The sequence below is a fragment of the Dendrobates tinctorius genome, unplaced genomic scaffold (assembly GCF_039654945.1).
Source record: "Dendrobates tinctorius isolate UK_male_01 unplaced genomic scaffold, ASM3965494v1 ptg000046l, whole genome shotgun sequence".
NCBI lineage: Eukaryota > Metazoa > Chordata > Amphibia > Anura > Dendrobatidae > Dendrobates > Dendrobates tinctorius.
This window is the reverse complement of record NW_027361714.1, coordinates 45,048,456-45,071,155: the sequence shown is the minus strand read 5'-3', so window position 1 is coordinate 45,071,155 and position 22,700 is coordinate 45,048,456. Positions and strand designations below refer to the sequence as shown.

The 22,700-nt window shown below is 45.0% G+C and overlaps 1 protein-coding gene across 4 annotated transcripts in view; it reads left to right on the top strand.

The window, feature by feature from the left end:
* The window catches only part of AHI1 (Abelson helper integration site 1), a 300,707-nt gene that overhangs the window by 85,313 nt on the left and 192,694 nt on the right, over nucleotides 1-22,700 (top strand). For all 4 annotated transcript variants that reach the window (XM_073575859.1, XM_073575862.1, XM_073575861.1 and 1 more), the window contains 2 exons: nucleotides 6,836-6,954; nucleotides 12,844-12,974. In XM_073575859.1, coding sequence (XP_073431960.1) covers nucleotides 6,836-6,954; nucleotides 12,844-12,974 — 250 coding nt within the window. The remainder of the gene's footprint in view (nucleotides 1-6,835; nucleotides 6,955-12,843; nucleotides 12,975-22,700) is intronic.

Below are 22,700 nucleotides of genomic sequence, written 5' to 3'. Positions count from 1 at the left end.
TGATCAGATATGTAAGGCGGCCACCTGGTCATCCCCTTCCACCTTTTTTAACCACTACCGGTTAGACATGGGTGCCTCCTCAGATCTCACCTTTGGGCTAAGGGTGCTGCAGGCTGTAGTCCCTCCCTAAGTTAGTTTACATCTCTGTAATTCTCTCGTGGTGCTGTCATGGGAGTCCGAATAAAGTATTAAGTTATGTACCGGTAACGGTATTTTTCGGAAGCCCATGACAGCACCCTTAGTTCCCTCCCTTGTTCACATATAGGGGTGCACCCCTTTAGAAGATTGTCCACAGTTTACTGTATGTGGGAGATGGTATAAAAATATTTCTGGTAAATAGGGTAGATAGGTTGTATATGTTGTGTACTAACCATGGTAGCCTCTCAAGCTCTGTAATCCAACTGATGCGTGGGAGAGGTGCCGCCCTTTTTGTATCTGTAGGTTTCCTGTTCCTAAAGGGCGGATCCCCTCTCTCGTAGTTCTGTCATGGGCTTCCGAAAAATACCGTTACCGGTACGTAACTTAATACTTTTTGATAACCAGCCAAGTTAAAGCAGACATCTATGTGCTTATATTATCAGGCTAGGACCGTCACTGGTTATTGGGCCCTTACCAGCCTAAAAATACAAGCCTGCAGCTGACACACACACACACACACACACACACACACACACACACACACACACACACACACACACACACACACTGAAAAGCATAAAAAGGCATAAATAAACACAAGACAGTCTCCCATTCACCAATTTATTAACAGAAATATTGCCAGGAAGCTTCAATGTTCCCCGTCTCCTTCTCCAGCGACTGATTAGCAGTAAAGTGATTGCAATTTACTGGCGCCGGGTACTGACTACAACTCTCATCCGAGCCGCCATGTCTCACTGCGCTCAGCAAGACATGGAGACGATGATGAGCGTTGACGTCACTACCTTGCATCTGTGAATAGCAGGAACTTTCCTGCTATTCACTGACGCAGGAGGAAGAGTCGGGGAATGACAAAACTTCGTGGGAACATTTTTACAAATAGATTGGTTCACGTGGGACTGTCTCTTGTATTTATTTCTGTCTTTTTATGTTTTTCAGGTATCCATTTTTGAACTACATTGAATTTGGTGGATTACTGCAGACCTGCATGGGATTTTTTTAATAAATTGGTGAACTAAATGGGTGAGTTTTTATTCAAATAAAGTTGTTGTTTTTTTTAAATTTTATTATCGGGTTAGTGTTGGGGTTGTCTCAAAGGCACATCTCCATTACTAACCCTAGGACTTGATGGCAGATGTGATTTTTGACAAATCACAACTGTCATCAACCTCAACTACCATTATCCCTATTGCCACCGCACCAGGGCAATCGGGAAGAGCTAGGCAAAGCGCCAGAATTGGCATATCTAATGTGATGTGCCAATTCTGGTGTGGCTGCGGGCTGATATTTTTAGGTTGGAGAGGACCGAATAATCAGGGACCTTCCCATAACATCAGCCCACAGCTGTCTGCTTTACCGTTGCTGATTATCAAAAATGGAGGAGTGGACCCCACATCAATTATTTATTGGGTTAATGTATGTACAGTAAACTACATGGACACAGCACTAATTGTGCAGCTCATGGATAGCGAGCCATCTACCCCATATCTATCTACAGTGGGTACGGAAAGTATTCAGACCCCTTTAAATTTTTTACTCTTTGTTTTGTTGCAGCCATTTGGTGAATTAAAAAAAAATTCATTTTTTTTCTCTTTACTGTACACTCTGCACCCCATCTTGACTGATAAAAACAGAAATGTAGAAATTTTTGCAAATTAAAAAAGAAAAACTGAAATATCACATGGTCATAAGTATTCAGACCCTGTGCTCAGACTCTCATATTTAAGTCATATGCTGTCCATTTCCTTGTGATCCTGCTTGATGTGGTTCTACTCCTTCATTGGAGTCCAGCTGTGTTTAATTAAACTGATAGGACTTGATTTGTAAAGGCACACACCTGTCTGTCTATATAAGAGCTCACAGTGCATTTCACACCAAATGAGAATCATGAGGTCAAAGGAACTGGCCAAAGTAGCTCAGAGAGATAATTGTGGCAAAGCACAGATCTGGCCAAGGTTACAAAAGAATTTCTGCAGTACTCAAGGTTCCTAAGAGCACAGTGGCAGAGTGGCCCAATGGAAGCCTCTCCTCAGTGCCAGACATATGAAAGCCCACATAGTTTGCTAAAAAAAACATGAAGGACTCCCAGACTATGAGAAATAAGATTCTCTGGTCTAATGAGACGAAGGTAGAACTTTTTGGTGATAATTCTAAGCGGTATGTGTGGAGAAAACCAGGCACTGCTCAAAACCTGCCCAGTACAATCCCAACAGTGAAACGTGGTGGTGGCAGCATCATGCTATTGGGGGTGTTTTTCAGCTACAGGGACAGGACGACTGGTTGTAATTGAAGGAAACATGAATGCGGCCAAGTAAAGAGATATCCTGGATGAAAACCTCTTCCAGAGTGCTCTGGACCTCAGACTCGGCTGAAGGTTCACCTTCTAACAAGACAATGACCCTAAGCACACAGCTAAAATATCAAAGGAGTGGCTTCAGCAAAACTTTGTGACCATTCTTGACTGGCCCAGCCAGAGCCCTGACCTAAACCCAATTGAGCATCTCTGGAGAGACCTGAAAATGGCTGTCCACGAACATTCACCATCCAACCTGACGGAACTGGAGAGGATCTACAAGGAAGAATGGCAGAGGATCCCCAAATCCAGTTGTGAAAAACTTGTTGTATCATTCCCAAGAAGACTCATGGCTGTATTAGCTCAAAAGGGTGCTTCTACTCAATACTGAGCAAAGGGTCTAAATACTTATGTGCATGTGATATTTCAGTTTTTCTTTTTTAATAAATTTGCAAAAATTTCTACATTTCTGTTTTTTTTCAGTCAAGATGGTGTGCAGAGTATACATTAATGAGAAAAAAATGAACTTTTAAATTTTTTAAATGATTGCAATGAAACAAAGAGTGAAAAAGTTAAAGGGGTCTGAATACTTTCCATACTTACTGTATACCTTTTCACATCTAATCTAACATACCAAAGAGAGACAAAAATGCAGCAAAAATCCAAGTGAGCGGATGTGCAGAATTCATGCGGGAATTCAGCTGCGTGAAAGGCTGAATAAACACTCTGGTGGGAACATAGTTTCATAATTCGTTAGTCATGTTAACCCCTTTCCTCCCAAGGGTGGTTTGCATGTTAATTCCCGGGCCATTTTTTACAATTCTGACCACTGTCCCTTTGAGGTAATAACTCTGGAACGCTTCCATGGATCCTGGTGATTCTGACATTGTTTTCTAGTGACATATTGTACTTCATGTTAGTGGTAAAATTTCATTCATATAACTTGCGTTTATTTGTGAAAAAAGTGGAAATTTGGCGAAAAATTTGAAAATTTCGCAATTTTCCAACTTTGAATTTTTATGCTCTTAAATCAGAGATATGGCACTCAAAAAAACTTAATAAATAACATTTCCCACATGTTTACTTTAGATCAGCACAATTTGGGAACCAAAATTTTTTTTTGTTAGGAAGTTATAAGGGTTAAAAGTTGACCAGCGATTTCTCATTTTTACAACACCATTTTATTTTTAAGGACCACGTCACATTTGAAGTCACTTTGAGGGGTCTATATGATAGAAAATACCCAAAAGTGACACCATTCTAAAAACTGCACCCCTCAAGGTGCTCAAAACCACATTCAATAAGTTTATTAACCCTTCAGGTGCTTCACAGAAATTTTTTGAATATTTAAAAAAAAAAATGAACATTTAACTTTTTTTCACAAAAAAAATTACTTAAGGTTCAATTTTTTTATTTTACCAAGGGTAACAGGAGAAATTGGACTGCAAAAGTTATTGTGCAATTTGTCCTGAGTACGCCGATACCTGATATGTGGGGGGAACCACTGTTTGGGCGCATGGCAGAGCTTGGAAGGGAAGGAGCGCCGTTTGACTTTTTCACTGCAAAATTGGCTGGAATTCAGATCAGATGCCATGTCACGTTTGGAGAGCTCCTGATGTGCCTAAACAGTGGAAACCCCCCACAATTGACCCCATTTTGGAAACTAGACCCCCCAAGGAACTTATCTAGATGTGTGGTGAGAACTTTGAACCCCCAAGGGCTTCACAGAAGTTTATAACGTACAGCCGTACAATTAAAAAAATCATATTTTTTCCACAAAAATTATCTTTTCACTCCCAATTTTTATTTTCAAAGAGTAACAGGACCGTAAAAGTTATTGTGCAATTTGTCCTGAGTACGCTGATACCCCATATATAAAGTGTAAACCACTATTTGGGCACATGGCAGAGCTCGGAAGGGAAGCCGCGCCATTTAACTTTTTTTGGCTGTAATTGAGATCGGACACCCGTCGCGTTTGGAAAGCCCCTGATGTACCAAAACAGTGGAAACCCCCCAATTCTAACTCCAACCCTAGCCCTAATGGGAAAATGGAAATAAATAATTTTTTTTTATTTTATTATTTTTCCCTAACTAAGGGGGTGATTACGGGGGGTTTGATTTACTATTTATGGCGGTTTTTATGTTTGGCAGCTGTCATACTCTAAAAGACGCTTTTTATTGTAAAAATAGTTTTTGCATCACCACATTTTGAGAGCTATAATTTTTCCATATTTTAACCCACTGAGTCATGTGAGGTCTTATTTTTTGCGGGACGAGTTGACGTTTTTATTTGTACCATTTTCGGGCACGTGACTTTTTTTTTTTATCACTTTTTATTCCGATTTTTGGGACGCAGAATGAACAGAAACCAGCGTTTCATGAATTTCTTTTGGGGGGTGCGTTTACACCGTTCCGCGTGCGGTAAAATTGATAAAGCAGTTTTATTCTTCGGGTCAGTACGGTTGCAGCGATACCTCATTTTTATCGTTTTTTTTTAATGTTTTGACGCTTTTATGCAATGAAAACTATTTTATATTAAAAATAATTATTTTTGCATCGCTTTATTCTGCGAGCTATAACTTTTTTTTTTTTTTTGCGCTGATGACGCTGTATGGCGGCTCGTTTTTTGCGGGACAAGATGACGTTTTCAGCGGTACCATGGATATTTATATACGTTTTGATCGCGCGTTATTGCACTTTTTGTTCGGCTGTATGATAATAAATCATTATTTTTTGCTTCGTTTTTCATTTTTAATTTTTAAGGGGTTCGCTAAAGGGGTTAACTATTGGGACAATTTTATAGGGTGGGTCATTATGGACGCGGCGATGCCAAATACTGTATGTGCACTTTTATTGTTTGTTTGGTTTTTTTTTTATTTTCAGAAAATGAATTTATAGGGAATATTTTTTTTTTTTAAATTTATTTAGTGATTTTTTTTTAATATATATATATATATATATATATATATATATATATATATATATATATATATATATATATATATATATATATATATATATATATATATATATAATTTTTTTTTTTTTTAATTATTTTTGCACTTTTTTTTTTTTTTTTTTTTTTTTCAATTTTATTATAATGTCCCAGGGGGAACATCACTGTCATGTGACAGATCGCTGATTTGTCACATCAGCGATCTGTCACAGGCACTGCTGCAGGCTTCCTCATGCCTGCACTGTGCGGGCAGTGAGGAAGCCCGCTCCCTGCAGGCCCCCGAAAGTCCCCGTCGCCATAATGGATCCGGGGACCTGCAGGGAGGGAGGCCCCCGCAGCAGCGCTGCACATTGCGCTGCTGTGGGGGTCTCAGGGAAGCACGGAGGGAGCCCCCCTCCCTGCCGATGCTTCCTTTAACCCCGGTACACCGCGATCATGTCTGATCGCGGTGTGCCAGGAGTTAACGTGTCAGGGGCGGTCTGTGACCGCCCCTGACACACAGTGCCGGGTTTCCGCTGTGATAATCAGCTGACACCCGGCCGCAATCAGCTGGGCTCCCCCCGTGAGCGCAGCTGATCGCATTAGACGTACTATTCCGTCCTTGGGACTTAGGTCCCAGGTCACATGGACGGAATAGTACGTCTAATGTAGGAAAGGGGTTAAAGGAGTTGTCTCTTCAAGACTACTCCTGCCCATATGCCCTATTAAACTGTCCTACCTCTATAAAGCATAATGGAGATCCAACCTATATGAGCATCAGAATGGCTACATTGTTTTGCTACAGCCACTAATAGAGAAGTGTCTGCCTCACCACAGTTCCCCAGGAAAAATCAGCCGAGATGTGGGGGATTTATTAAGCCTTAGGCCTCTTTCACACTTCAGTTTTTTGCATCAGTTCAAATCCGCCAAAAAGGCAGAGAAGCGGATCCGATGTGAACGGATGGCACAGGATCCGTTTTCAGACGGATCCTGAAAATAAGGAAATTTAAAGGAAACGCTGGACGAGAGAGAGAGAGAGAATTTTTTTTTTTTTGTCCGGCACCCAGAAAGAATTTCGGGTTAAATTAGTGTCTGGAGGATACCGCCAGAAAAAAAAAAATGTTGCAAGCTCCGTTTTCAAAGCTTTATGGTGACTGACAGCAACTTTTGGCGGATCCGCAAAAAAAACGGATGCAACGGACAGCAATCCGCCAGTAATGGAAGTCAATGGGGAAAAAAAACGGATCCTCAAAAGAAAATTGAGGATCCGTTTTTTTCAAAACCTGGCGGATTGTGACTGATTGTAAAAAACTGAAGTGTGAAAGAGGCCTTATGTATGAGACATCAGTGTTAATAAATCCCTCTCAATTTCAACTGAACAGTTAAGAATTATGGAATGAATTTGTTACTTTGTTATCTAGTGGTTCTATTACAATGTTGTTTCATTTTAGGAAATAAAAGAAACTGATATGAAAGGGATAGCTGTAAATCACCTGGAAGTTCATCCCAATGGAAGGCGTCTGTTAATTCATACTAAGGACAGCACAGTCCGAATCATGGATCTAAGAATGTAAGCTGCTTTCCCCTTTGCCTTTGGGTTGTTTATTTAATTTTTTATTTTTTTCTTAAATTACCTGTCAAGGCGTTTTTCATTGCTGTTCATTTTTTAGAGCATTGAAAAGGAAATGAAAGCGACAGTCAGTTGGTAAACTAACAGGGCGAGATTTGATTTCATATATTTTTAATTTAATATATTTTTTTGGCAGCCAGCCAAAAATCACGTCAGATGTTTTGCTTAGTGATGATCTGGGTTCTTGTTCCCTGACTTACAGACTTTCTGTTAAGTCCTTTATCAGTCTTCGAGGAAAGCAACGGTCCACTAAGCGCTTCTTCCCTTTAATTATATTGATGATTTGGGGTCTGGACATCAGCACCCCAACTGATCAATACTCTTGAACTCTTCTAAGTTGTATTGTGTTATATTCCCCTACTGTCTCCTTGTTCAATACTCCCTCGTTAGAATAAAGGGACCAGTCAGAGGTTTTTGGCAGTTATTTTTATAATGCGTTTAATCCCTTCACGACATCCACCGTACATGTACGGCGCCGCGGGATGTGTGTTCCCGCAAAACTCCATACATGTACGTTGAGACGATCGGGTCAGTACACTCATAGAGCTGGCCTATCATCAGCGGATGTTTGTTATAACATATAGCTGACACCTGCTGATGATCTTGCCAGCTCTGAGAGTGAGCCAGCGTGATGACCTGTACTGCCATTTGTGGGAATACAACTCCCGCAGTACTGTACATGTACGGTGGATGTCGTGAAGGGATTAAACTGAATCTGTCAATGGGTTTTTGCAATATAATCCTCTATCAACATGTTTGGGTACATAGGTCCCAGTTCGAGTGATATGTCACTGAGTTTACTGAGAACAGCACTAGTGATAGAATCACCAGTTTTCCTGCTTCAGATCTAGCAGAGCTAACAATATTATTGAGCTGCGTAGAACTCCACCCGCACCACTGATAGCAGCTTTCTGTGTACAATGTACAGTGACATGTAAAAGTTTGGGCACCCTTGATCGAAATTACTGTTGTTGTGAACAGATAAGCAAGTTGAATTTGAATTGATCTCCAAAAAGCCTAAAGTTATATCACACACAATAGTTTATAGACTGCACCCCTCAAAGTGTTCAAAACCACATTCAAGAAGTTTATTAACTCTTCAGGTGCTTCACAAGAACTGAAGCAATGTGGAAGGAAAAAACATTTAACTTTTTTCACAAAAAAATTACTTTTGACACAAACTTTTTCATTTTCACAAGGGTAACGAGAATATGGACCTCAAAATTTGCTGTGCAATGTCTCCTGAGTATGCCAGTATCACATATGTGGGATAAATCTATTGTTTGGGTTCACGGCAGGGCATGGAAGGGGGAAGGAGCACTGTTTTTGATTTTCTTTTTTTTTTTTTTTTCAAAAAAAACAACAAAATTGGCTGGAATCGAGAGCAGATGCCATGGTGCTTTTGGGGAGCCCCTGATGTGCCTAAAAGTGCAAACCACAAGTGACCCCATTTTGGAAACTACAACCCTCAAGGATTGTATCCAAGTGAGCATTTTGAATTCAGTTATTACACAGAATTTGATAACATTAGGTTGTCATATTGAATACGTCGTAATTAGTGTTGCGCGCAAGTGTTCACTACTACAGTTTTCATCGGGTGCTCGGGTATGCACCAAATATCGCTGATGCACGAGTGACTTGCTCGAGTTCCCGCTCCACATGTTTTGCAGCTGTTAGGCACCCAAAAAAAACATGCCGGGATTCACGATACTCCATGCATACCCGAGAGCCAATGCAAACTCAAGTAGCGAGCACTTGCTTTCAGTACTAGCCGTCATATCGTCCTCATTTTTTTTTTTTTCTTATTTTTGAAAAAAACAAAAGCAATTCTAACTCCCACAACTCATCTGCACAAATATGGCCTTCATGGTAGAGTCCTCAGAAGAAAACCTCTCTTGCATTCTCACGATAAAATTCATTTTCAGACTTAGGAAAAGAACATCTAAACAAGCCTGATGCATTTTGGAAACAAGTCCTGCCGACCTATTAGGTTAAAATAGAACTCTTATGGCCACAAAGATCAAATGTATGTGTGGGGAAAAAAGGGCACAGAATTTCAGGAAAAGAACCTCTCTCCAAACATTACACATGGGGGTGGATCAATCATGCTTTGGGGTTGTGTTGCAGCCAATGGCACAAGGAATATTTCACAGGTAGAGGGAAGGATTGGCTTCAATGAAATTTCAACAAATTTTTGATGTAAACACCATCTGTGAAAAAGGTGAAGTTGAAAAGAGGATGTATTCTACAAATGGATAATGATCCTAAACACATGTCAAAATCCACAATAGGCTACTTCCAAAGCTCAAGATGAAGGTTTTACAATGGTCCTCACGGTTATATGAGCATCATTTGAAAATCTGTGGCTAGACCTCAAATTAGCAGTGCAAGAACGACGACCCAGGAATCTCACAGAACTGGAAGGATTTTCCAAGGAAGAATGGATGAAAAACCAAGCAAGAATTGAAAGACTTTTGTTTGGCTACAAACCTGTGATACTTTCAAAAGAGGGTGCTACTAGGTATGAACTATGCAGGGTGCCCAAACTTTTGGCTCTGACCATTTTCCTTCTTGTAATTTTTAAAATGTAAAAGATGAAAATAAATATTTTTTTTTTTTGCTTAAAATACAAAGGAAATGTCTCATCTTTAACTTTAGGCCTTTTAGAGATCATTACATCAACTTTCTTAACTGTTCACAATAACAGTAATTTTGACCAGAGGTGTTCAAACTTTTACATGTCACTGTCATGCCATAATAACAGAAAGCTGCTAATGAGTGATAGAGGTGTGGTTGGACTAGGAGGCACAAGGCAGTTTGTCCACTGGTAATAATTTTCTGCAGAAAAGCCCCCCTTCCCGATCTGTGCTAGTGCCAATCACGGGCGTTTAAGCGCTTTGATACCACTGTCTATAGTGACAGTGACATGGATTAGCTTGTAGAGGGAGGGATCTCCCTCTCTGCTCTGTTTGCATTGTGCCAATGGTCTCCATGGTGATCCCAGGCCGAATGATGGCCACGGTATCACCCAGGTACAATGGCCTGTAAGCTCCTGCTCAGAGCAGGAGCTGACGTGCCTCCTCCCTGCATGAGATGCTCAGATCTAATGCCTTGCAATGCAAAAATATTTCAGAGTATTAGATCAGTGTCCAGAGCAGGGAAAGTTTGATGTCTCATCCTGGGTCAAGGTAAAAAAATAAAACTAAAGTTTTGAAAAACTGTAAAAATATTTTAAATAGAAAATAAAGAACAAAAAATATGAAAACAATATATATAATGAAATACATATATTCATGTGAAAAAAAAAAAAGTCCACACATTTGGTTTTGCCACGTCCTAAACAACCTGACCTGTAAAACTGTCACACCATTTGGGATGTAAGATATGGATGATGGGTATATATATGATGGCACAGGACTATGGGTCTATAGAGGATGTGTGATGGGTATATATATGGGCACTAGACTATGGGATGGAGGATGGGTATATGGGTACTAGACTATGGGATGGAGGATGTGTGATGGGTATAAGGGCACTGGATTATGGGATGGAGGATGTGTGATGGGTATATGGGCACTGGACTATGGGATGATGTGTGATGGGTATATGGGCACTGGACTATGGGATGATGTATGATGGGTATATGGGCACTGGACTATGGGATAGAGGATGTGTGATGGGTATATGGGCACTGAACTATGGGATGGAGGATTTGTATGATGGGTATATGGGCACTGGTCTATGGGATGGAGGATGTGTGATGGGTATATGGGCACTGGACTATGGGTTGGAGGTTTTATATGATGGGTATATAGGCACTGGACTATGGGATGGAGGATGTGTGATGGGTATATGGGCACTGGACTATGGGATGATGTGTGATGGGTATATGGGCACTGGACTATGGGATGATGTATGATGGGTATATGGGCACTGGACTATGGGATAGAGGATGTGTGATGGGTATATGGGCACTGAACTATGGGATGGAGGATTTGTATGATGGGTATATGGGCACTGGTCTATGGGATGGAGGATGTGTGATGGGTATATGGGCACTGGACTATGGGTTGGAGGTTTTATATGATGGGTATATAGGCACTGGACTATGGGATGGAGGATGTGTGATGGGTATATGGGCACTGGACTATGGGATGGAGGATGTGATGGGTATATGGGCACTGGACTATGGGATGGAGGATGTGATGGGTATATGGGCACGACTATGGGATGGAGGATGTGATGGGTATATGGGCACTGGACTATGGGATGGAGGATTTGATTGATGGGTATATGGGCACTGGACTATGGGATGGAGGATTTATATGATGGGTATATGGGCACTGGACTATGGGATGAAGGATGTGTGATGGGTATATGGGCATTGGACTATGGGATAGAGGATAAGTATTTATTTTACTCACTTATATAGCGCCATTAATTCCACTGTGCTTTGCATACATTATTGTATGATGGGTATATGGACACTGGACTATGCGATGGAGCAGTGGTCCCCAACCTTTCTGACCTAGAGAGCCACATTCCGCTCTGTGAGAGCGTCGCAAGCCACATTCCGCTCTGAGACGATGTCGCGAGCCACATCTAGCTCTCTCCCCCTCACAGTAGTGGCAACCAGAGCCCCCATTATGGGTATAATGATAAACAAAGCTTTTCCACAGAAATCACCCTGCAGCAGTATAACAAGATCCAGTGGTCCCCACAATAGTATTCTCCCATCCAGCACTCTGAACACACTGTCATATCCCGCTTTAGGCACCTTCTCCGACAGGTAGTATCATCCTGTCTCCAGCGTACCATTCTTAAATTATCTCCAAACCCCTAAGACCAGTATCAGATCTGCTCTTCTGTGCAGGGCTACTCACAAAATTCACCATTTTTAGATTTTCTACTCATATCTGTTTGCTAGACCTGCAGCTAATGCACCAAGCTGGAAGACAGCTGCGAGCCACATGTAGGTCCCGAGCTACAGGTTGGGTACCCCTGTGATAGAGGATGTATGATGGGTATATGGGCATGGGACTATGGTATGGAGGATATGTATGATGGGTATATGGACACGGGACTATGGGATGGAGGATATGTATGATGGGTATATGGGCACGGAATTATGGGATGGAGGATGTGTGATGGGTATATGGGCACTGGACTATGGGATGGAGGATGTGTGATGGGTATATAGGCACTGGACTATGGGATGGTGGATATGTATGATGGGTATATTGGCAAGGTGACTATGGGATGGCGGATATATGTGATGGGTATATAGGCACCGGACTATGGGATGGAGGATGTGTGATGGTATATAGGCACGGGCCTATGGGATGGAGGATGTGTGATGGGTATATGGGCACTGGACAATGGGATGGAGGATGTGTGATGGGTATATGGGCACTGGACTATGGGATGGTGGATATGTATGATGGGTATATTGGCAAGGTGACTATGGGATGGCGGATATGTATGAGGGGTATATAGGCACCGGACTATGGGATGGAGGATAATCATAATTTGTTATAGCTAACCACAGTTAGATACTATGCCCGGACAACACCGGGCTCTTCAGCTAGTTTCAAATAATGTTTTTTCTGCTTAGCCATGTATGGACATACAGGTCACATGATGGACCTTTTGATCATGATTTGATGTTGCAAGGACCAGAAGCAATGCATAACAAGCAACAAATGGACTTTGTATTGGGTGCTGAAAACCAAAAGATATTGGGAACACTGTGAAACGTTAAGTTAAAAGGGTATTTTTAAATACCCCTCTATTGGTGTACTAAAGATTTTGTATTTCCCTTTATTTTAGACTGGTTGCAAAAAAATATATTGGAGCAGCTAATTACAGAGAAAAACTTAGCAGTGCCTTTACCCCATGTGGAACATTTGTCATAGCAGGTAGTGAAGATGGAGTTGCATATGTGTGGAATGCGGAGACGGGTGAGACGTCCTAATAAGCTATTGCTTTGTATTAGTTTAAGTAAAATAAATATAAATCATGATTTGAACTATTGACTAGTAGACATTTAGCTTTTTTTTTTGGGGGGGCATAGTCCAAATGCTGGGAGCCAAGGGATCCTGAGAACATGGCTGTACATGGTCCCAGCTAAATGAAAATAAATCCAATATTGGGCTTGCATACCTTTGCTATATTCATTGTCTGTGGGATAGCTAGAGATAGCCCAGTGCAGACCTAGGCCATTTCCGTCAGTCCTGTAGAAAATGAGTGGAGATACGCATGCTGTACTTTCCCCTTAATTCACAGGGGGCCCTGTAAAGTTCGTTCTCGGGATTACTGTGGTCCCAATGGTTGGAAGCACAGCGCAGTTATCCTGTATCCCAGGTGTGAGCAATTAAATTTCCCAAGGGACAACATAAGTAACTGGGATTGTAGTGGAAGGCCGAACCAATAGGCTGAACTTAATTCAGCTCAATGTTAATTACAGAACCAGAAAATATTTTAAGATTAAAACCGTATATCTACCCCCTGCACTGGTGCCTTTTGGCAGCTGTGAGCCTTGTGTTCCCCTCCAGTTCTATGACATAAGCAGTGTCCTATGACAGCTGCAGTGATCATCCTGTGTGAGCTTCAGTGGGGGGTACACAGGGCACAGAGTGACCAAACATAAGTATAATTTTTCATTATTTTTATTTAATGGAGACATTCAAAAGAGGCTGTCCAAGGGTGGACAATTCCTTGAAGAATGGGTCTAGACATTGTAAATTTGCATTGGATACGAATGTGCATTATTTAACTTATAATAAAGGATATTTGGGCCTCATGCACATGTGACATAAGCCTTAGATTAATTCCACATGCTTGGATCAACATTCCACACATGCATCAGAGCTAAATATCTTCACCAAGCCTATAGCGTTGTTTTCAAACCGATTGAGTATTCTTCTGTTCCAGAATCACACTTTCGGTCATGTGAAAAAATAGGACATTCAAAGTGATTCAAATTTAAACTTTTAAAGGGATGCTTTCCATGGACAAAGGTTTTTTTTTTTTTTTAACAGATTTTAGGTCGGCTGGCAGCACCGTGACAGGGACTCGAAAAAGTATTCATACACCATGAACCTTTCCATATTTTTTATCACATTGCACCCACAACCTTAAATGTTTTTATTGGGATTTATATGATATACGAACAAAAGTAGCAAGTATTTGTGAAATGTAAAGGAAATTATATACAAGACATTTTTTTAAAACTTGGAAAGACCTCCTGTCAGGTCATTACCTCTCATCTCAAAATACTGCAGGCAAAACAAGAGGCGAAGAGCTGTGAGGGGTCTGACATGGAGCAAGAAGACGACTTGGGAAGCGGAGGATCTCTCAAGGAAGAGAGAAGCATTGGGGATGCAGAGGGAAGAGGAGTGGGGAGCAGAACCACTAAACCAGACAGCGGTTTCTTTGCCTTCTGAACCAATGCCGCCAGTGCATAACGCAGCAGTTGTAATGACGTTGTAATGGCAAACTTATTACAACTACTGTGCCTTCGATTAGTGGCAGCAATTCAGAAGGCAAAGAAGCCGCTGTCTGTTGTAGGGGTTCTGCTCCCCACCTCTCTTCCTACCACTCCTCCGATCCTTCTCTTTTCAGTCTGCTGGATGAGATCCGGCTACCTGAGGTGGATATATTTTCCTGAATGGCTGAGGTTGCCATTTCACAGGGAAAGGGAATTGCGTATGATTGTCAATTAGGAGAGAGGGCTAAATAAATGGAAATGGCAGCCAGCAATAAGAACGCTAGGTGGTTCAATACTAGACGTCTAGGATACTTGTCTTTTGAATGGGTCAACGTTTTAATGCAGAAGTACGGTATTTATTTTTAAGATGTCTGCAGTATTAACAGAATTCTACATGGTTGCACCGCTTTTTCTCCTTCACCTCATTGGGGGACACAGGACTGTGGGTGTATGCTAATGCCGCCTGGAGACTGACACTAAGTGGAAAAAAAGGTTAGCTCCTCCTCCGCTGTATACACCTTCGCCCCGATTGCGGGCGGAAACCAGTTCATGCTTAGTGTCAGTTGGAGGCACACACGTCTGTCTTTTTCCAGACTTACTTTTTTTTTCCCTTTTTTGCTATGAAGATGAGACAGGGGCGACAGACCCTATTGAAAGGGTCCGATCTCCCCAAACCAACAACGGGTGAGAACGTGCGAGTGTCGCCTCCACGTATCCTCTCCCGCGACGTGGGACATGATGCCGGACTTAGCCCTGACCACCCTAAGGTATTGAAACCCTAGGCTGTACAGAGGCACAAGCATAGTCCATGCGGTCCCCACTGCACCACCAATGCTAGACTGCGGTGCTGCAAGGCGGCGGACAGTCCCTCTCCTCATCCCTTGGAGGGAAAGATGGAGCTACGGTGCCTGCACCATCCTTTATGCGGCCCCCCTCCCTCTAACCTTAGCTGGAGCTGAAGCAATCACGGAGGAGGGTGGCCTGGAAGGGCTCCTGCAGCAGCGTTCCAGGGCTGGCGACCCTTGGCCTTTTCTCCTGGGGGTTGGTCACAGCTGTGCAGCGCCGCTACAGAATAGCGCCATCGCGCGTTTCCGGGCTTCCAGGGCCTAGGCCTCCGTGACCGGCGGGTCCGCCTCCCCCCCGCCGCCGTGGGTGGACATTGTAAATCCAGGTCCCGGCTTCGGCCGTCGCTAGGCCGCGGGCGGAAGTTCCGCTCTCCTTCGTCCCGTTACTTCTGGCGGGCCCACCCCTGTGGCCTGGGCGTGTGCCGAAGAAATTTGGGGCCCCCCCCGCTTCGGACTGACGCTAGGCCGCAAGCGGAAGTACCGCCCCCAGGACTCCTCCATCCAGCTGATGCGCCCACATTTTTGCTCTTCCAGGGGGCACAGGACTATGGTAAGTGCTACCCCCCAACCCCTCGAGAGGCCACTCTAGGTGAAAACGAGGAGTGCACACTCTCCCCCCAGCGGTCTGCAGTGCTGATGCCTGGCAGATACAGCATGTCCGGAAAAGCTAAGACGCACACGTTTCTATACGCTGCATGCATCTCCTGTCGGTCCGCTTTTCCGCAGGCACAGAGCAAGCGATTTATGCGAAGCCTACGATTCTGAACGCACCCAGGAGCCCTCCCCTGTGACCGAGCCCAGTGTACCAAGTCCCCCGGAATGGACTCTATCTCTGTCGCAGTCTATGGCGTCACGAGGGCAATCGAGTCCCTTCGCGCCCCAGATAGGGGCAGGGATAGTGGCTCACCTGTCTTAGAGGGGTCCTCCACCTCAAAGGAGCCTACGGCATGCTGGGGCCGCTCTCACTCCAGGCAGACGCGGGGGAAACGAACCCACATGGCGTCTCCCGGTCAATCCGGTGCCTCGGCATCTGTGAGTTCTGCTTCTCGCTCTCCTTCACCAGTAGTCAATAGCGAGCAGAGCTCAGATTATGACTCGGACGAACCCCTTGATATAGATACCCAGGGTTACCAGGAAACAGTTGACAGCTTCATCGAGGCCGTCAACCAAACTCTGGGGATTGAGGATGATTCCACCTTGACTTCAGGCCATAAGGTGTCATTTAAGCGAGTCAAGCGGCCTCATAGAGTATTTTGCACTCACCCAGAATTTGAGGACATAGTGCAGCGACACAGGAGTGGCCAGACAGGCTCTTCTTGGGCAAGAAGGCGCTCGAGGCAAGGTATCCGTTTGCCGCGGATCTCCATGAAAAATGGGCGGAATCCCCAACGGTAGATCCACCCGTGTCATGCTTGGCCTCTAAAATCCTGTTATCCATACCTAGTTGTTCTATTAAGGATCCCACTGATCGCCTCATAGAGAGCTTGGCTTGCTCAGTGTTTGAGGCATCAGGGTCAGCACACAATCCCTCGTTCGTGGCAACGTGGGTAGCCAAGGCCATGATTTCTTGGTCAGAATCATTGAACAGGGCCTTACAAGATATTGACCTACCAATAGAGGTATCAGAGATCGCAAATCAGATTGCTATGGCTGGGGACTACTTAATCAGTGCATCTTTAGATGCGGCCAACTGTGCGGCACTTGCTGCCGTGAATGCAATTTCCATTAGGAGAGCTGTATGATTAAGGACATGGCGGGCTGATTCACCCTCCAAGAAGTCCTTGACTTCTCTACCTTACCAGAGTGGCTGCCTATTCGGAGAGAAGTTAGACCAGCTCATCTCTGACTCCACAGGGGGAAGAGCGTTTTTTTCCATCCTACATGACGGCACCACGAGAGAGGGGATCCGCCCAGCGAGGACAGGAAACCTTCAAGATAAAAGGGGCGGCTCCTCTCTCCGCATCAGTTGGTTTCCTGTCCTCGATGGGGAACCCTCAAGATGAAAACCTCTTGAAGATTCTGGAAGAAAGAAGAGGATGCCTGGGTCGGGTGATTACTGGGTCGGGTGATTACTGGCAGGCACTGGTCTGCTACACCCGTCACCAGGTACTGGTAGTCGCCTCGGGGGCCATATGTTCCTATGTCCCCCCTGAGCAAGTGCATGGCCACAGCCTGTGAGGCAGTTGCCCGGGTGAAGTAATGATGCCTCGGAGACCATGGTTCGTGTACCCTCCCTGATGACTGAAACTTGCCCCATAAAAGTCCACGGAGGCCACTTTCCATGCTCCCTCCCTGTCGACATATAGTGGCCATGCAGCCTGTGAGACACATCGGTGTCCAGGCAGAATTAAAGCTCCACGGAGGCTATGTGGGTACCCTCCCTGTTGAGACAGGCACTACAGAAACGGCCCTGATGAGGAATTACCTGAATTCAGTGGTGGCAGTGGAGATGCTTCACCTGGTAAGGCCGGACTACAGGTATGACGGGCAACAGTGGGGCTCTCCGATCCAGTACCCGTTATCAGTGGTGGTAGTGCTGTCGCTTCTCCTGGTAAGACCAGTCAGCAGGTTGACGGGCGACTGCGGGGCTCACTGATCCGGTACACTGAAACAGTGGTGGCAGTGTGACAAACTGCACTACATGAGAGCTGCTCGGGAGGTCCAGGGCGTCGGCGCCGAGAACAGGCCGCAGGTACGCAGCGGAAGCATTCCAGGCGCATACCGGAAGTGACCCTGATGCATACCGGAAGTGACCCCTAACGCGCACCGGAAGTGAAGGGTGCACTGGTCAGGGGAACGCGCATCGCTGGGTGCGCGCTTCAGCAGCCGCGCTTATGCCCGGAGGCACAGGCACCGCCGGAGGGGAGCGCGCCGGGGAAGAGCGCGCATACACCCGAAGGGGGCAAGGGCACCGGAGGAGAACGCGCACCGGATGTGGTTGCCGGGTACGCGCATAGGCCGGCTATAGTGCGCAGGTGTGGGGGCATAACCAGGAAGCGCAAGCGGCCGGCAGGTGCAGGATCAACCAGGTATACCAATTAGTTAATTAAAAAAAAATAAAAATGCTGCTATTTATAGGCAACAAAGTGCTGGCAGGGGTCTCTACACCAGTATTGGGTTGGATGTGACTGCTCTCATCACAAGGCAGCAGCTAAGCAGTCTATAGAATGGAGAGCCCTTTGCCAGAGCACTTGCAGCCGCACCAGGAGGCGGAAGGCGGTCGAGCTCAGAGGAGAAGAGCCACAGACACGCCGCAGCAGCAGTGGGAGCTGCTCAGGCAGCGCACGGGCGGATCGTCGCCACAAAAAGGAGGGGTCCCTAGTCTCTTTTGGAGACAGTGACAAGACCAGTCAGCCTCCAGATCCGGTACCCGTTCTGTGATGCGTCCGAGTAGTGAGAGAGCGTCGAGAAAGTCCAGTACTCATCTGTTCTCTTTCTCTCTCTCTTGTCTCCTCTCTCCCCACTTTTACATACATTAGCGGGGTGGAGTATAGGAGGTCCCTAAGAAGAGTAGGAAAAAAACTAAGAAAAAAAAAATGTCCTTTATGCAATAGTCCCTTAGGAGCATCCTGGAATAAAAGATTGTGCCAGGATTGTATTAACAAGACAGTAGCGGAAGAGACACCATCATTCTCTGACAGTCTGAGATCCCTAATTCAAACAGAGGTTTGCAAATCAGTGAGGGCATTACAATCAGCGGATACGGATAGCAAAACTAGAGATAGATGGAGCCCCTCAGTGGTCTCTCAGGTGGACTCCACAGGGTCAGAGGAGGACTCGGATAAAACGCGCTATTCAGATAGTAGTTCTGACGAGGAAGACGCATTCCCAGTAGAAGCTACAGATAAGCTTATAAAAGCAATCCGGTCTACCATGGGGCTGGTAGATGAGCAAGCCAAAAAGACAGCTCAGGAACTCATGTTTAGTGGACTACAAAAGAAAAAACATAGAGCCTTCCCTGTTAATTAACAACTGGAAGGACTCATAAAAAGGGAATGGGGAAGACCAGAGAAGAAGTCCCAGATAATCATTTCCCTAAAAAGGAGGTACCCCTTTGAGGAAGAGGCATCCTCGTCCTGGGATAGAGCTCCAAAAATAGATGTAGCGATATCAAAAGTCGCCAGGAAATCCTCCCTACCCTTTGAGGATTTAGGTTCTCTAAAAGAACCTCTGAACCGAAAGACAGACAATTGTCTTAAAACGGCCTGGGAGGCCTCGGCTGTGGCCCTAAGGCCCGCCATCGCGGCCACTTGTGTGGCTAGGTCTCTAAAAATATGGGTGGACAACCTGGAAGACCAGCTGGAGCAAGGAGTCCCCAGGGAATCTATTCTGGAAGCATTACCGGCCATCAGAGCAGCGGCAGTCTTTCTCACTGAAGCTTCAGCAGATTCAGCCAGGTTAGCGGCAAAGTCAGCGGCCTTAGCCAATGTAGGACGCCGGGCAGTATGGCTCAAATGCTGGCCAGGGGACACTCAGGCAAAGATGAAACTCTGTTCTCTGCCATGTGAGGGAAATTTCCTGTTTGGACTGGCATTGGATGACGTGTTGGAGAAAGCCGGCGACAAAAAGAATTTCCCCAAAACAGCCATTTCTGGCCTTTCGGCGCTCCTTTCAGAAGGGCCGAAAATTCAGAAGACAGCAGTACAGGGATCGAGACAGAAACAATTTTGACAAGCGAGCCAGAGGTGGGAGAGGCTTCTATTTCGGTAAGCCCTCCAAAGATGCCAAAAAACCCTCCCAGTGACTGTCCTTCTCAGGTGGGAGGAAGGCTCTCTCACTTCCTCCCAGCCTGGGAGAGGATCTCATCCAGTACCTGGATCCGACAAATAGTAGGGTCGGGTCTGGAATTAAGATTCCACCACTGGCCGCCACGAAGCTACATGCAGACTCCAGTACAGTCATCTCAAGAAAAACAAAGTCTGGAAGGAGAAGTATTATCACTTCTAGAAAAACACGTCCTGGAAGATATTCTGGAAAAAGAGAAGGGTTTTACTCCCCCCTATTTCTTATTAAAAAAAAAGCCAGACAATTCCTGGAGGATGATCATAAATTTGAAAGGCCTCAACAAATATCTGATAGTTCCAACATTCAAGATTGAAATAAGGTCAGCAGTGAAGCTCCTCTATCCTCAGTGCTACATGGCAGTCCTGGATCTCAAGGATGCTTACTATCATGTCCTGATCCAACAACAAGACCGCAAATATCTCAGAGTGGTGGTCCAGATAAGATCTCAGTGGCGTCACATTCAATACAGGGCCCTGCCCTTTGGTGTAGCGATAGCCCCCCGAGTCTTCACAAAATTAATTGCAGAGGTCACAGCGCATGTCAGGGAAAAAGACACTCTGGTGATACCATATCTGGACGACTTCTTGATAGTGGAAAGAAATTTCTCTCACTGTCAGGAACAAGTCAAAATAGTGATGGAGACACTACAGATCCTGGGTTGGCAACTGATCCTCAAAAAATCCAAACTGGTACCGGCAATGATCCAGAATTTTTTAGGCTTAATAGTGGACTCGGTGGTACAGGAGTGTCGCCTCCCAGAGGAGAAAAGATCAAAAATCTAATCATGGCAACATTAAAAAAAAACAGAAATGACTCTGAGAAGGGCCATGTCAGTGTTGGGGTCCCTAACTTCCTGCATACCAGCAGTAAAATGGGCCCAGTTTCACACAAGAGAACTTCAGTGGTGTGTACTACAAAACGATCTGAGGCTTCAGGGGCAGTTAGAGCAGAAGCTCACCCTCCCGGACCCTGTACTCCAATCACTCAAGTGGTGGTTACAGATAGAGTCCTCCCCAAGAGGATTGCCCTGGACACACACAGCCTCCAGAGTAGTCACAACGGACGCCAGTCCTTGGGGCTGGGGAGCCCATCTAGACACACTATGGCTCCAGTGAAAAAGACCATGTAGGTCGAAACACGTAGCCTCATCTTGTTCTAACCCGGTTTGGTTATATGGAGAGACCCATTATGTGTCTACTTTAACCGATTGAATAAAGAAGAATTTTAAGGGGTTAGAGTTGGGGTTAGCGGTCAGCACCCTCAAAGTTCACATTTCAGCCCTGGCAGCCTTATTCAACTATGACCTGGCAAACAATAGATGGGTGACCAGGTTTATCCGTGCCTGTACTAGAGCTGACTCTGTCCCGCCTCCTAGGCCTCCTCCCTGGGATCTAAATATAGTCCTATCATCTCTGGTAGAAAGTCCATTTGAACCGCTAAACGCAGCGTCAGATAAAGTGTTAACTTTAAAGACAGCCTTATTAGTGGCACTCACATCGGCCAGTAGGGTCGGAGACTTACACGCACTATCAGCAGACCCGCCATACACTCAGGTCATGGACGATAGGGTTGTGTTAAAATTAGACCCAGCATACCTCCCTAAGGTAGTGTAGAAATTCCACAGGGCTCAGGAGTTAGTCTTACCATCCTTTTGTCCTAACCCCGGTAACCAGGAGGAGAGACTTCATTGCTTAGACGTTAGGAGATGTATCCTTCAGTATTTAGAGATGACAAAACCTTGGAGAAAACAGAGGGACTTATTTGTCTCATACCAGGGGGCAAGGAAAGGCCTTAAAGCCTCTAAGCGGACTATAGCTAGATGGGTGAGAGAGGCCATCATGCTAGCGTATAGTAGTGCAGGCAGGGCTGTTCCAGAAGGCCTAAAAGCCCACTCCATGAGGGCCATGGCGACGACCTGGGCGGAGAGAGCTGACGCCTCCATCGACCAAATCTGTAAGGCGGCCACTTGGTCCTCTCCATCTACTTTTTTCAAACATTACAGATTAGACCTATCTGCTACCTCTGATCTCGCATTCGGGAGAAGAGTGTTACAAGCAGTGATCCCTTCCTAAAGAGAATACAAATCTCTAACTCTCTCGTGGTGCCTTCATGTAGGATGGAAAAACACGGCTATTACATACCTGGTAATGTGTTTTTTCATGAGACATGACGGCACCCTTATATTCCCTCCCTATTGATCACGTCATTAGTTGGGTGCATTATTAGCATTATACACCCCCTTGGTGTTGGGAATTTAATAGTGTAAAGGATGTATTATTTATGTGTACACTAACCTGCAGAGTTCCTCTCGTGCTCTGTAAAACAACTGATGCGGAGAGAGGAGCCGCCCCTTTTATCTTGCAAGTTTCCTGTCCTCGCTGTGCGGATCCCCTCTCTCGTGGTGCCGTCATGTCTCATGAAAAAACACATTTCCAGGTATGTAATACCCGTGTTTCTCCCTCAACAGAGGGTCAAACAGCCGGTTCATCACCAGTTTCAGCCACGTTTCTGGGCCTTTCGCAACCCCCAGTGGACTGCAGCGACCAATTCCGCTGCTTCAGGTCGCC